The sequence below is a fragment of the Dipodomys ordii genome, unplaced genomic scaffold (genome assembly GCF_000151885.1).
Source record: "Dipodomys ordii isolate 6190 unplaced genomic scaffold, Dord_2.0 Scaffold2, whole genome shotgun sequence".
Classification (NCBI taxonomy): Eukaryota; Metazoa; Chordata; class Mammalia; order Rodentia; family Heteromyidae; genus Dipodomys; species Dipodomys ordii.
The window spans coordinates 24361432-24376170 of record NW_012267218.1 but is presented as its reverse complement, the minus strand read 5'-3'; the positions used below and the strand labels follow the sequence as shown (position 1 = coordinate 24376170).

The window sequence follows — 14739 nt, the reverse complement described above, 5'->3', positions numbered from 1 at the left end:
ATGTAGGAGGGTTGTGTAAGTAAGATTTGACTTACAATCAAATTCAAAAAAAGAAAGTTTATAGACAGGTTCCTTAGCCACAAAAAATTCCCTTACTAATTTGAGGTTTTTTATCTTAAAACTTACTGTCTATATTCTGTTAGTAATTTTTCTTTCTTTTCAACATGACAATTATTTGTTTCTTTCAGGTTATGGCTCATAGTTCACCTCAGAGCATTTTAGATGATGTTGCCATGGTAAGTTAATAATAGATTTATTTCTGTGAACAAATATTTTTCCGAATTTGTTTTTGTGCCTGTGTTGGTTTCAGAGGCTTTCTTTCTTTTTTTTTTATTGTGAAAATACTGTACAGAGGGGTTACAATTACATGGGCAAGATAATGAGTACATTTCTCACCAAGCATTGTAGCCTCCTCCTTTGTTTCCCCTTCCCATCCCTTCCCATCCTCCCCCCGCCCCCCCACCCAATCCTCCCCATTCTCCCCCCCCTCAGGCTTTCTTATATAAACCTAACTGAACTTTGAACATGAATTAAAAAAGAGTAAAGGTACCCACCAAAATATATTATTAGCTAACATTTATATATTGATCTTTTTCTTTTAACACTGTTTTTATCTCTAGATTTATTGATTCATTAAGGGTTTACTGATGAAAGGAATAGGCCTTTAAAAGCTAACAAGGGCTAGGCGCCCATGGCTCACGCCTATATGTTGAAATATTTGGATCCTAGCTACTACTCAGGAGGCTGAGATCTTAGGATTGAGGTTCAAAGCTAGCCCAAGCAAGAATATCCATGAGACTCTTATCTCCAATTAACCACCAGAAAACCAGATGTAGCACTGTGGCTCAAGTGGTAAAGCACTTACCTTGAGCTGAAGAGCATAGGAACAGCGTCAAGGCCCAGAGTTCAAGCCCCAGGACCAGCAACCAAAAAAAGCTAACAAGGAAGCAGGTATACAGATACTAGTACAAAGAGCTGGAGGTGTGGTTCAAGTGGAAAGTGTCTTTGTAGTAATTAATAAAAACAGTATGCTTCCAGTCAGAGACTGTTTCTCTACAGAGGAGATGGAGTTGTTAATGGCAGAAAGTGAGACATAAAGATTATATAACTTGGTTTTTTTACTTTCACTGTGATTTAAATGTCAGATCCTTAAATTTTTATTTATTTTGTTTTTTAAGTCATGGGGCTTGAACTCAGGGGCTGGGTGCTGTCCCTGAACTTTTTCATTCACTACTAGAGTTCTACCACTGTGAGCCACATTGCCACTTCCAGTTTTCTGGTGGGTAATTGGAGATAAAGAATCTCATGGTCTTTCCTGCCCAGGCTGACTTCAAACTGAAAATCTCAGCCTCCTGAGTAGCTAGGATTACAACCGTGAGCCAGTGGGGACCGGCTCAATTGTATTTAACTTTGAATGGTAGTTAATTGTCACATTGATATTATGCATTTATGTGTATATATGAGTGTGTCAGTTCTCTGGCTTGAACTCCAGGCCTGGGTGCTGTCCCTGAGCTCGTCAGCTCAAGGCTAGCATTCTGCCACTTGAGCCACGATGCCACTTCTGGCTTTCTGGTGGTTAACTGGAGATGAGTCTCACGGGGACTTTCCTGCTCCGGCTTGCTTTGAACTGCAATCCTTACTTCTCAGTCTCCTGAGTAGCTAGGATTATAGGTATGAGCTACCAATGCCTGGCAGTGTCATGGATTTTTTTTTTTTTTTTAAGGCCTAGGCTGACTTTACACTGTAACCCTGAGTAGGTAGGATTACAAGCATTGTGATTCCTGCACCCAATTTGAGAATCACTATTTTAAGCCAACCCAAGCAGGAAAGTCCATGAAACTAACCACCAAAAAGACAGGCCAGATATGTGGCCTGTAGAGGGCTAGCTGAGCAAGTAGGCTAATCAAGTACAAGTTTCTAAGTTCAAACCCTTGAAACAAGCGCCTTCAGAAATAAGTGTTCTAAGTCTTGGTCTTGGCGGAGTTGAAATCAGTTTAGATATATCAAAATTGTTTTAATTTTAAATGTTGAAATATTTGGATTATGATTGTTGAGTATTGTCATTTGAGTATTTTGTGGCTCACTGATCATAATCGGAGGACACCTACCCTCAGAGCTGAGATTTCAGGCATGAGCTACGGAATCCAATTGATTTTGAGACAGGGTATATTATTTGCCACCTTTGCTCAGGGCCTCCAATTTGAGATCCTACTGTCTTTTGTCTTACACCATTATTAGATTCCCCAGAGTGTCTCCTGTTATGACATAATTACATTTCCTCTTGGTCTCCTACTTAGTAGATGGTAAAAGTGAGGTTTGATGATAAAGTTTACATAGAGATCTGGTTTGCTATAAATTCTTCCCCTAAACTACCCCTAGGAAGACCTGGCTAAGAGACTGCTTTCTGCCAGGCACTGATACTCTGGAAGCTGGTCATAGTTGATTCATTTCAAAGGAAGCTCTCTTCAGAGCAGCTCCTGAGCTAAGGGCAAAGTCTCTGAGATGACAAAAGTGAATACAAGACAATTCCACTCTAAGTAGTAGGAAATAATATGATTTCTTGTGGTCACTTTTACAGTATTCTAAAGACAGTAATACAATGTTTATTTACTTTAGTAAACGTTTATTTAGTAAATAAGCATCTAAAAAGCATTGGGCTAAATTTCAGATAAAGTTGTTTTGGGGGAGAGATATTCTGTATCTTGTTAGTTATGTGTTTTTCTTCCTAAACTATCTTTAGGACAAGTATGTATTTTCCTTAGACATAAATGTAGTATCGGTTGAGACCAAAGTTGGGTGAAAGAATACTGCAGTGCTAATCTTTAGTAAGCTATGGTATTTTGCTGACTATTCTTTTGGGGTAATTTACATGTTCTGTTTAAACATTACAACACTAGACAGATTTCCTTGAACTCATTTTATTTGAAACTGCTTGTACATAGATAAAGCCAGGGAGATTCTGAGAATTACTTACACTGTTGCTGTTGTTTCTGTTTTTGTAGGTACTTGATGAAGAAGCAGAAGTTTTTATAGTCAAAATGTGGCGGTTATTGATATATGAAACAGAAGCCAAGAAAATTGGTCTTGTGAAGTAAAACGCTTGACATTTAGAGTTCCATTTCAGAATTCTTTCCCAGCCTTCAGAGGACTTTGAATTTTTCTTTGTTCTTCAAAGACGTTTGTGAGATCTGTAATTTTTTTCAATGTAGAAAATGTGAATTTTTTTGTCCTCTATAATTTGTTGATGCCCTGTGTACTCCCTTGGTTGTAAAGTCATCAGAATCCCTGGTTCTCTTTATACTCACCAGGTACAAAAATGACTGGTATGTTTTATAAGCTGCAGCTACTGTACACCGCCTAATAGAATCTTGTTCTGCTGATTTGTTCCTTGTAAATATTAAAATGACTCCCTAATTCTTTTTCAGAATTCCACTTAATATTGAACTGTACTGTATAGAAGCCAACATGAATAATTTTATTGAGAGAATGCTAGTCATATCATTACCCTCACCCCCTTTGATCAGAAATGGTAAGCCCTCATGAAGGCAAAGAATTTAAAATTAGAATGAAAAATTAGCAGACAGCATTCCTACTGTATCTGTATGAATGTGTGTGAATGTTTGTATAAAGGTTTTTTCTTAATATGCCTTGATATGGGCTCCCTTAGACATTTCCTAATCGAACATAAAGGAAAAGTGACACTGTGCCAACCCAACTAATAGAATTAAGATTATTGGTTTCTCAAGAGTATGGTATTCTGTAGTAAGCAACATTCGGCTAACAGGATGGGGTTTCACTGAACAGCTGGCTGCTTCCACTTTTCCTAATGGAATGTAGATCACAGTGATCCCTCCCCCCAATTTTATTGCTCAAAAATAAGGCACATTTAAAATTCCATCAAGGTTTTACATTAACTGGCCCTTAGTTTACTTTTGGTGTACTCCTTTGTTTAAAGTAGGGGACAGAGCCATGTCCTAGCGGCTCAGGCCTGTAATCCTAGCTACTCAGGATGAGATCTGAGGATCACGGTTCAAAGTGAGCTGGGGCAGGAATGATCTCCAGTTAACCACCCAAAAGCTAGAAGTGGAGCTGTGGCTCAAGTGGGAGAGCGCTAGGTTTGAGCAAAAAAAGCTCAGGACAAGCGCTCAGACTCTGAATTCAAGCTCCCAAGAGCAGCATCAAAAAAATAAATAAAATTTTTAAAAATGGGGGTTATGGGAAATCATTCCAAAAGTGTAAGTGGGAAGAAAATCTTTTTTAAAACAAAAGGAGCTGGGGGGTATAGTTCACGTTTACTATGTAAAAGGTCCTGGGATCAGTTCTCAGCACCAAAAAAATTTAATAAAATTAGGCAAGTTTATAGGCAAAGAGAGTTTTACAAAACACAATAGGAATTCAGCCTGGTGACAATTTATAAAGCATATATCTTATTTCCAAAGAATAAAATTGCTCAAGGCAGTTTCCAACCACTAATTTTTACTTCTCTTCAGAGTTTAAACGTACTGATAGTATATTTAAAGACATATCTGGGCTTTTAAAAATTGTAGGTCAGAACATCATCAGGGAGTAAAGTTTATCTGAAATGTACCACGTTTTAGACAATTACAAATACAAATTAAGTGCATCTGTTGCCATACTATTTATTTAAAAGAAAAAGATTGGCCTATTAGAAAAGTATAACTGTGAGCTTGAATATACTAGATTAAAAAAAAAAACATCTTGAGGACATTTGAAAATACTGTTCTTAACATTGAACCGTAACATGGTTCCATTATGTAAATATTTCAGATATTAAAAGTGTACATATTTGATCTTGGAGACGCATTCTTTCAGAGTCTTGTAAATAAATGCATCATGTTGTAATGTGTATTGCATGCTAAAAACAACTTGATAATATGGGTTGAATTATTTTTAATGGACTTGATTTCTATGACTTGGTATCAATAGGTCAAAGAGGCCATTTGCCTTATTTTGGATAAATCCATATACATTTATGGGAATTCTATGTTGTGTTAAAATGTCTTAAATTTTGTTTTTTTTTTCCAAAGGAAATTTTCATAAAGATGTTTCTTGCCATTGCAAATTTATGCACTAGATTTTTTTCAGATTCATTTTCCCCAGCAGTCCACCACTTTGTTCAAGTACCTTGGTTTGACTGTCTTAACGACTACATAGTTTAAGACATCGTATTAGGTGTTTTTATTTGGCCAATATTAAATGCATGAAAGTTTACTCAGGTAGATGGAGTTTACCTTGTTTCTTTTCTACTCTTTCAATTATGCTTATCTTAATCACTACAGATTAGAGATGTCACTTACTCGAAACCTTCAGAGGTACATAAAATGCATGTCTCCAGTGAAGTAGAATCATCAGCGGAGTGGTTGATGTTACTCTAAATGCTAACTGAATGCTACTTCAAAAATGAAGTTTTACCTGGGCACTAGTGGCTTGCACCTGTAATCCTAGCTACTCAGAAGGCTGAGATATGAGAATCAAGGTTCAAAGCCACCTGGGCAGTAAAGTCTGTAAGACTCTTATTTCCGATAAACCTTAGAAAACAGGAAGTGGCGCTGTGGCTCAAGTGGTAGAGCGCTAGTTTTGAGCTGAAGAGCTGAGGGACAGCACTCAGGCCTAGTTCAATCCCACCACCAATTAAAAAAAAAATGAGGTTTTAGGGCTTGCATGAAGTTCTGGGTTTAATTTCTCAGTACCACATAAGCAGAAAAAGCCAGAAGTGGTGCTGTGGCTCAGGTGGTAGAGTGCTAGCCTTGAGCAAAAGAAGTTCAAGGACAGTGCCCAGGCCCTGAATTCAAACCCCAGGACTAACAAAAAAACTGAAATTTTGCCACTAAGCTTCATAAAAAAATTTTAGCCTTCAGTTTGTTTTTCAGAATTGCCTATGAACATGTATAAGCTGGAGCATATTCTACTGTCTGGGAAAAGTTCATGTTTCTGTTCAGCTGCTTTAACTTTTTGAGTTTATAAATTAATTTCAGTTTGAAAGCTTTAGTTCAAAGTTGTTATAAAACTACCATCAAAGTCTATTCTTGCCCTGGCAGTTAGAAAACTAATGCTTATTCCTCATTTGGTCCTAAAATGAATTTTACGTATATCTGTTTATAGGGGAAAAGGTAAGTAAAGAATTTGAAGTAGTTTTTCTAAAATTTCAATATGTATCTAAGTCACTTGGGGAGGGACCTTGTTAAAATTCAGAATGTTGATTTAGGAGGACTGTGTGGGGCCTGAGATTTTTTGTAGCTCCAGGTAGTATAAATGGCAGCTGATCAAGGACTACACTTTGATTGGTATGTTAAGGTACTGGTTTATAATTTTAGCCTATAATTGATGTTTTATCCCAACAAACTACACAAATGCAACTGATTTTCTTATGTGCAGATAATGCATATTATGTTCTACTGATGAACATAGAACAATCTTCCAAAACATTGAGATCATCCTTAATATTTTAGGTCTCCTTTCCCACCCAACCACTGAAGATGGTTCTTAAGAATTTTGTTACTGATTTCATCATAAACGATAAAGGCATATAATAAACTATATAATAGTTTAAGAAAATGACTCTTTTCAGAATGCTGTATTAATCAGTTATGAATTTCAGCTGTTACACAACTGAATGAACATTGGATTTTAGAACCAAATTGAACTAAACATCACATCATTTTTGTATTATTTTTTCCTTTCATATGAAGTAAATAAAAAGTAATGGAAGTAGGTATTCAAGGTTGATATGAAATATATTTATCCAAGTTCTATGAATGTTCCCAACTAACACCTCCAACTGATTAAAGGTTTTATTGTCAAAATAGCAACAGATTTTTCTGGGTTATATTTTAGCTTTTTAATACAGAATTGAGCAAGTTTTTCTTAGGGAAATGATGAAACTTGGTGTGTGTGAATATCTGCTGGAGATCCAGAGTGTGATCATTCCAAACAGGCAGACAGTCCAGATGATGAGAATAAAACAAGCTGTTACTGGTAGCTCATGCCTGTAATCCTAGCTACTCAGGAGCCTGAGATCTGAGGATCAAGGTTCAAAGCCAGCCCGGGGAAGGAAATCCCATGAGACACTGATCTTCGTTAAACGACTAGAAAACCGGAAGTGGCGCTGTGGCTCAAGTGGTAGAGTGCTTGCCTTGAGCTGAAGAGTGAGGAGCGCAGGGACAGAGCCCAAGCCTAGAGTTCAAGACCCACTACCCACCAAAAACTAAAAAATAGGGGCTAGGAAGGTGGCTCAGTGGTAGAGCACTTGCCTTGCATGGATGAGGCCCTGGGTTCGATTCCTCAGCACCACATTAGCAAAAAGAAAGCCAGAAGTGGTGCTGTGGCTCAAGTGGTAGGTAGAGCGCTAGCCTTGAGCTGAAGAGCTGAGGGACAGCGCCCAGTTCAGGCCCCACAACTGGACACCACCCCTCCCCCCAAAATGAAAAAAAAAAACAAGATTGTCTAGCAAGTACAAAATGAGCTTATAATTTTCTGCCTGGTAATTTTTTGGAACTTACTATAAATCATAAGTATTTAAATTTTCATTTGAATTCTTTCCTTTTCTCTTTGGTTCTTTGCACTTAATTTTATTACTTTAGTTATGAAGGCAAATTAGGAATGCCAATCTGAAATGCCTACTAAAATCATTTTTTTCCCCTAGTACTTGGATTTGAACTCAAGGCCTCCTGCTTGTTAGATGGTGCTCTGCCACTTGAGTTATGCCTTCAACCCTGCTTATGCTGGTTATTTTTAGACAAGGCCTTGTGAACTTTTCTGCCTTGGCTGGCCTCGAATTTGAACCTTCTGCTCTCAGCCTCCTGAGTAGCTAGGATTGGGGCAAAAATCACCAGTGCCCAGATAAAAAGATAATTTCCATGTGAGTAGAATAAAATCTGAGCACTGTTGGCTCTTAACAATTTTAGCCACTACGAGGCTGAGACCTGTGGTTTGAAATGAACCTGGGTCTTGTTTTGTTTTTTTTTTTTTTTTGGAACCTGGGCTCTTTTATCTCCAATTAGCCAGCAAAATTCCAAAGTGGTGACATGCCTCAAGTTATAAAGCACCAGCCAAGAGTGGAAAAAGCTCAGCAAAAGGCTTAGAGAGCAAGTCTCAGTATCAGCATAAAAATATATCTCAAGCATTGTTGTATTGATGGGCTTTAGATCTTTTTTTTTTTGGTCGTTCATGGGGCCTGAACTCTGGGCTTGGGCGCTGTCCCTCAGCTCTTCAGCTCAAGGCTAGTGCTCTACCACTTGAGCCACAGTGCTCCAGCTTTTTTCTTTTTGCTTATGTGGTGCTGAGGAATTGAACCCAGGGCCTCATGCATGCAAGGCAAGCACTCTACCATTGAGCCACCTTCCCAGCCCGGAGATAACTTTTTGTTTGATAGTCCAGACTGACTTCCACCTTCCAACACAGCCTAGCTGGTCTTAAATGGGGTGCCTTAGTCTTCTGAATGCAGGGATTGCAGGCATATGCCATCATGCCCAGATACCTTTTTTGAAAAACAAGGAAAAATTAGTGGAAATTGTAGAGTCCAAAAACTATGAAGGTTGATTTTTTTTTCCTGTCTAATTGGTACATATCCCCAGGTCAGGAGACTTGAGTACTTGTTTCAAGTGGGTAGAGAAGCTGTAAATAAAATTGCCTTTCAGTATAGTATTGAAACTAAGTCAAGAAGTCCTAAATTCTTTGTGAAGACTATTAATTAAAAGTGACAAATATCAAGACCCTAAAGCCAGAAACAGAAAGTCTATCTCTAACAGGTCCAAGTCTAAGGAAACATGCTTTCAATGAATTGGCATGATGAGGGAGAACTAATAAGATAGAATGTAGCCAACCACTGAGCTTTAGAGATAACATTTAATCTCTGTGCTTACTATAGAAGCTGCTGTCTTGATTGAGCAGGATTCAACCTGACATCTAACCAGCTCCTATGTAATTACTTCAGGCCCAGCACTTTGAATTTGTTTCATCTTTCAACAATTACCAGTGGGTTTTGTCATGTACCCTGTCCCTGCTCTCAGTTTGGAACATTTCTTGTTGGCCTTCTGAGAAACTAGGACAGGTGCTAGTAGGCTTATTTATTTATATTTATTTTGGCATTGGGAATTGAACCCAGGACATTGCACTTGCTAGGCAAATGTCTTGCCACTGAGCTATACTCCAACCCAAATCCTTCTTAATATTGGAACTTTTTTTGGTCGGTCATGGGGCTTGAACTCTGGGCCTATGTGCTGTCTCTCAGCTCTTCAGTTCAAAGCAAGCACTCTACCACTTACGCCACATCACCATTGTTTTCTAATGGTCTTATTGGAATAAGAGTCTTAAGACTTTCCTACCTAGGCTGGCTTTGAACCGAGATCCTCAGAACTCAGGCTCCTGAGTAGTCAGGATTACAGGTGTAAGCCACTGGTGCCCAGCTAAAATTGGAACTTCCAATGAACAGTTTAGTTTTAAACATCATTGTCATCATTGGTGTTGTAAATACAAAGCATACCCCCTCACCTACAAATAACAAACTTCAAACTTAATGTTAGCGTATGCCAGTGACTCATGCATGTAATCCTAGCTATTGAGGAGGCTAATGTATGGAAGTTTGAGCTTTGAGGCCAACAAAGTTCACTAGACTCCCATCTCCAATGCAATCAGCAAAAAGCAGGGCCGGAGATATGGTTCTACAGCACTAGCCAAGCAAGCATGCTGAGCAAGTGCAAAGCCCTAAGTTCAAATCCTTGGAGGGGCGTATGAGGACAGTCCTAGAAAGTTTTTTTTAATACTTTTTTATTGTAAAAATACTGTACAGAGGGGTTACAGTTACATGAGCATGGTAATGAGTAATTTCCTATCAAGCATTGTTGCCTCCTCCTTTGAAGAGTTTCTTATAGTATGTGTATATTACAATTTTATTTTATTTTTGTCAATTTTGGATCTTCTGGGCTTAAGTGCTGTGCTGTGCCTGAGCTCTTCAGCTCAAGGCACATACTCTACTACTTGAGCTACAGTGCTGCCTTTTTTTTTTTTTTGTCAGTTGTGGAGCCTGAACTCTGGGCCTGGGTGCTGTCCCTGAGCTCTTCAGCTCAAGGCACATACTCTACCACTTAAGCAAGGGCGCTGCTTCTTCTTCTTCTTTTTTTTTTTTGGTCAGTTGTAGAGCCTGAACTTGGCCTGGGCACTCTCCCTGAGCTCTTCAGCTCAAGGCTAGAGCTCTACCACTTGAGCCACAGCGCCACTTCTGGCTTTTTTCTTTTTGCTTAGTGGTGCTGAGGAATCGAACCCAGGGCTTCATGCATGCAAGGCAAACACTCTACCACTGAGCCACCTTCCCAGGCCCTGCTTCTGGTTTTCTAAGTGGTTTATTGGAGATGAGAGTCTCACAGACTTTCCTGCCTGGGCTGGCTTTGAACCGTGATCTTAGATCTCAGCCTCCTGAATAGCTAGGATTACAAGTGTGAGTCACCAGTGCCCAGCTATTCCAATTTTTTTTAACTCTCATTCAATCTATTTGAGGTGATACCTTAACAGTTTTTTGTACTATGGGCATTTCATGCTAACAGTCTGCAATCAAACTGAATGAAAGTCCACAAACAGATGAAATTAGTCTGTATTTGTTCACATGAACTGTTTTTTGGGTGTGATTCTCCCCCTATACTGATGAACAAAAGGGTAAAAACCCACCTTATGATTCAAGAGGTGAGAAATTCAGATACTTAGCCTTTCAAACTTGTTCTGTTAAATGAAGATAAACAATACTTCCCTCTTACGGTTCCCTACTTAAATATGAAGCTTTTTGTGTGTGAAAGCTACAGAAATCTATACTGGAGTAGTGATGAGTGTGGTGGAAATAAGTGAATTGGCATTGGGGTGAATAGGTACCTGGGGATTTCTTTGAAAGTAGGGCATAGGGTCTACATAGTAAAGGCTGACTTACACCTCATGATCCTCTGTCTTCCAGATGTTGACCATAGACATGCCCAACAATTCCCAGTTTAAGAGTCTAACATTTTTTAAAGAGAAAGTCAATTTGGCCCGCTGCTGCATATTTCCTTTTACGTTTGTGGCCTCACTGTGTATCTGCAAGTTGCTATGCTGCTCACGCTGGTGTAGAACACACTGTTTTGTCAAAGCCTCCTAGTGTTGGGATTGAGGTGTTGTGTACTCCCTCCAAACCCAGTACTGGAGATTCCACCCCCAAAGTCTTGTGCATGTTAAGGAATTGCTCATTAACTTTCACCTTTAAGTTTCCTGATTACCTGTAGGTTTCAACATTATCTCGTGATAGCATTTCTGTATTTTTTTTTTACTTTGATGGCATTTGGTTTTTTTTTTTTTTTTACTTTGAATTGCACATAAGTGCGAAAGAGAAAGGCTGGTCTCTGTCACATCTTGGATAATAGTGCCACAGACTGGACAAAGTCTGGCAGATGCAAGCAAGTGTCTGAGCAAACCAGTAAACCAGCTACTGTTAGGTTTGGGATTTCTAAAATAGGACCTATTGGGTGCTGTGTGAAAGCTTACCTTGTTTCTCACGTTCGCTCCACCCTCCGAAGTTTTCATGTATTGGACAGAAAAAGGGAGACAGACAGCGATAGAGCTGGTCCGCATTTTGAGTACTATAGAGAAATGGAAGCTGTTAGGTTTGTGATGCCTTCACTTGCAGACTGCCTCGCGCGGGTCTTCCAAGCCAGCAGCCGCAGCCGACCCGGCCCCGCGCTTCCAGCCAGTGGGCTCAAGGGTGCGAGGCGCGCGTTGCGCGTTGCCGGAAGCTCCGCCCCTGTCCCTAGGGCTGCTGGCCAACGACGCCAGAGCCGGAAATGACGACGCGGGTGAGGCCTCCAGGGCGGGGCCTGGGACGGGCAGCTTTGAGGGCCGCGATTTCACATCGGAAACAAAACAGCGGCGGCTCCAGAGGAAATCTGGCTGGGAGCGGGCGGCCTCAGCCGGGAAGGAGAAGGTGCGTGATCGGGAGTCTGAGTGGGCGGCGGTCAGGAGCACCCCTGACCCAGTCCCGACACGGGCGGACGCGGTCAGGGCCCGGTCCTTTGTGGCCGCGGGCCGCGGAGCCGGTGTCCTCGAGGCTGAGGGGCGGGGCGCGGCCGGGCCGAAACAGAGGAAGCCCCGCGTGGGAAACGAGGAGAGGCGACCGGTTTCTCGGGCTGTGGGCGCGGTGCGGCCAAGTTGCAGCGCGAACTCTCTCAGAGCCTCGGTCCGGAAACCTGGGCCTCTCCCGGGCGACTCCGGCTGCGGGGGCCGGGAGCCGGGATTGGCCGCCTTGACTGGGGTGCAGCGGGGGAAGGGGCAACGCCCGGCCCGGGGCTGCCGGAGCAAGTGAGTCCTGAGTTTGTCTCTGTCCCGAAGTGAGTGGCGCTCGGGGCTGAGTTCCCCTGGTCTCGCTCGCCAGGTGAAGACGCCTCCGGTGCTGCTTCCTTCCTCGGGACTGTCACGGTGCTGTGTGCCCGATGCTTGCCGAGGGTCTCATCCCCTCCCCTACCCCCTTTTCGTCCCTCTCAGTCTTCAGTGTGTAACACTGTTGGGGTTAGTGGTTGGTTTCATGTACATCAAGACTGGTAGCGGAGTGTGCAGTGCAGAAGGGAATTGAAGTGACTTTTCTTTTTACATGATTCAGGAGATCAAATGAGGGTTTGATCTCTGATATATGTTGGCAGAATCTTAGGTGATCCGGACATGGCAACCAATTGAGGAGCGAGGCGGAAAGTGTAAAGTTGTCCCAGGAGACTATATTTAGATAATGGGAAGAGGCCATCTCAGAAATAAGGAAGTTGGGGGGAAAAAAGAACTGATGAGGAAGTTTCGCTTTTGAAATGTCAGTGGGTGAGGGTCCAGGACATGAGCTGTAAACATGAGTCACTTTGGATAGACTTACTAGTTGATGTTGGAGGCGTAGAGGCCATGCCCAGGGGACAGACACATAGGAACACTTAGAAGGACCCAGTGGAAGGAGGCAGCTGAGGAGAATGAGTGGTAGGAAGAGAGCCGCTGTAATTTGGTGTCACAAAAGCTAAGAAAGTTCTTTAAGTAATTACAGACGCAATGTCTGATTCTGTAATATCCCCAGCATCTATCACACTTTCTGGTTACAGAAGAAAACCAGTGAGTGTTGGGGTTTGTTGTTTATTTTTTAAAATACTGCGGGTTGTTTTGATAATGTTTTTTATTTTTAATGTTTTTTATTGTGAAAATACTATACAGAGGAGTTACAATCACCTGAGTAAGATAATGAGTACATTTCTTATCAAGCATTGTTGCCTCCTCTGTTTTTCCCTTAGTGGGGTTTTTTTTGTTTTGTTTTTGTTATTGTCGGTCGTGGGGCCTGAACTCTGGGCCTGGGCGCTGTCCCTCAGCTCTTCAGCTCAAGGCTAGGGCTCTACAACTTGAGCCACAGCGCCACTTCCAGCTGTTTCTTCTTATGTGGTGCTGAGGAATTGAACTCAGGGACTCACCCGTGTGAGGCAAGCACTCTACCACTGAGCACCTTCCCATCCCCAAATACTACGGTTTGAGCTAGGGACTTTAAGGAATTTTCTAAGCAGGCCTTCTACCACTTGAGCCACGCCCCCAGCCTTTTATTTTTTTTAGTTATTTTTCAGATAGGGTTTTGTGTTTTTACCCAGGACAGACATCAGACTGCAATTATGAAGTAAAAGGCACATTCCACCATGCCTACTTGTCAGTTAAGATGGGGTACCACTTTTTGCCCTTGATCCTTTAAACCAATATCCTCCTGATCACTGCCTCCTAAGTAGTTGGAATTACAAGTTTCTGCATTGCAGAAACCCAGTGTTTGCTGGTTAAAGAGTGTTAATTTTTGGTTCACAATTCTTCATTCAGTCCCTTGTTTAACTTGAGCCAAAAGAATGCAGGCAATGTTGAGTATAACTAAGAGATTGGCAAATTAAATTTAACTAATCACTTTTTATTTAAAACGAGCTATGTTATAAATTGATTTCCACAGAAGATTTGAGACAGACACTCATAATGGACATGTCTTTATTAGAGACTTTATTATAGTCTTAACATTTTGAGGAAATAATCTTTATAATTAAGAGCTTAAGGCAGGAGTGATAGTGCATACATGTAATACCAGCTACTGAGAAAGTAGAGGCCAGAGGATTACTTGAGCCCATTAGCTGTAGGCCAGTGTGGGCAATACTTCAAGGCCCTGTCTTGATGGGAAAGGGAAAAAGAAGAGGGAGGTTGTGGGGGAGGGAATGTGATAGTATAAGACCATAGTTCCATATCCATAGTTCTGAAATGTAAACATCAAAAGGTCTTTCATTAGCTAATTTAACAGGAAAATTTGACCTAGTACCTAGCTAAGGTTATTTCTTTTATCATTTTTTTTTTTCATTTCTTTGCCTGAACTCTGGGCCTGGGCACTGTCCCTCAGCTCTTCAGTTTAAGGCTAGTACTCTACCACTTGAGCCACAGCGTCACTTCTGGCTTTTTCTGCTTACATGGTGCTGAGGAATCAAACCCAGGGCCTCATGCATGTAAGCAAGCGCTCTACCACTGAGCAACCTTCCTAGCCCCAACTAAGGTTATTTTATGTATTTTGAAGATTGTTCATGTTACTGTGTTTGATTTGGGTGATTCTAAAACACTTGGGGACACTAAAGAACATACTTATTTTTTTTTTCTCAGTCATGGGGCCTGAATTCTGGACCTGGGCACTGTCCCTCAGCTCTTCAGCTCTAGGCTAGCACTCTACCACTTGAG

General features: G+C 41.1%; 2 protein-coding genes across 5 annotated transcripts in view; both read left to right on the top strand.

Annotated features, from left to right (window-relative positions):
• The window catches only part of Rbm25 (RNA binding motif protein 25), a 52083-nt gene extending 48664 nt beyond the window's left edge, over positions 1-3419 (top strand). Inside the window, exons 18-19 of the mRNA XM_013013573.1 lie at positions 189-236; positions 3003-3419. Of these exons, the coding sequence (XP_012869027.1) occupies positions 189-236; positions 3003-3095 (141 nt within the window). The 3' untranslated portion in view covers positions 3096-3419. The remainder of the gene's footprint in view (positions 1-188; positions 237-3002) is intronic.
• An 8427-nt stretch (positions 3420-11846) lies between these two features.
• Psen1 (presenilin 1) overlaps positions 11847-14739 on the top strand; it is a 55907-nt gene continuing 53014 nt past the window's right edge. For 3 of the 4 annotated variants that reach the window (XM_013016900.1, XM_013016907.1, XM_013016878.1), the window contains exon 1: positions 11847-11956. The gene's annotated coding sequence lies outside the window, so the exon portion shown is untranslated. Of the gene's footprint in view, positions 11957-12280; positions 12331-14739 lie in introns of those variants that run through there. The other variant, XM_013016891.1, reaches the window with a different exon arrangement.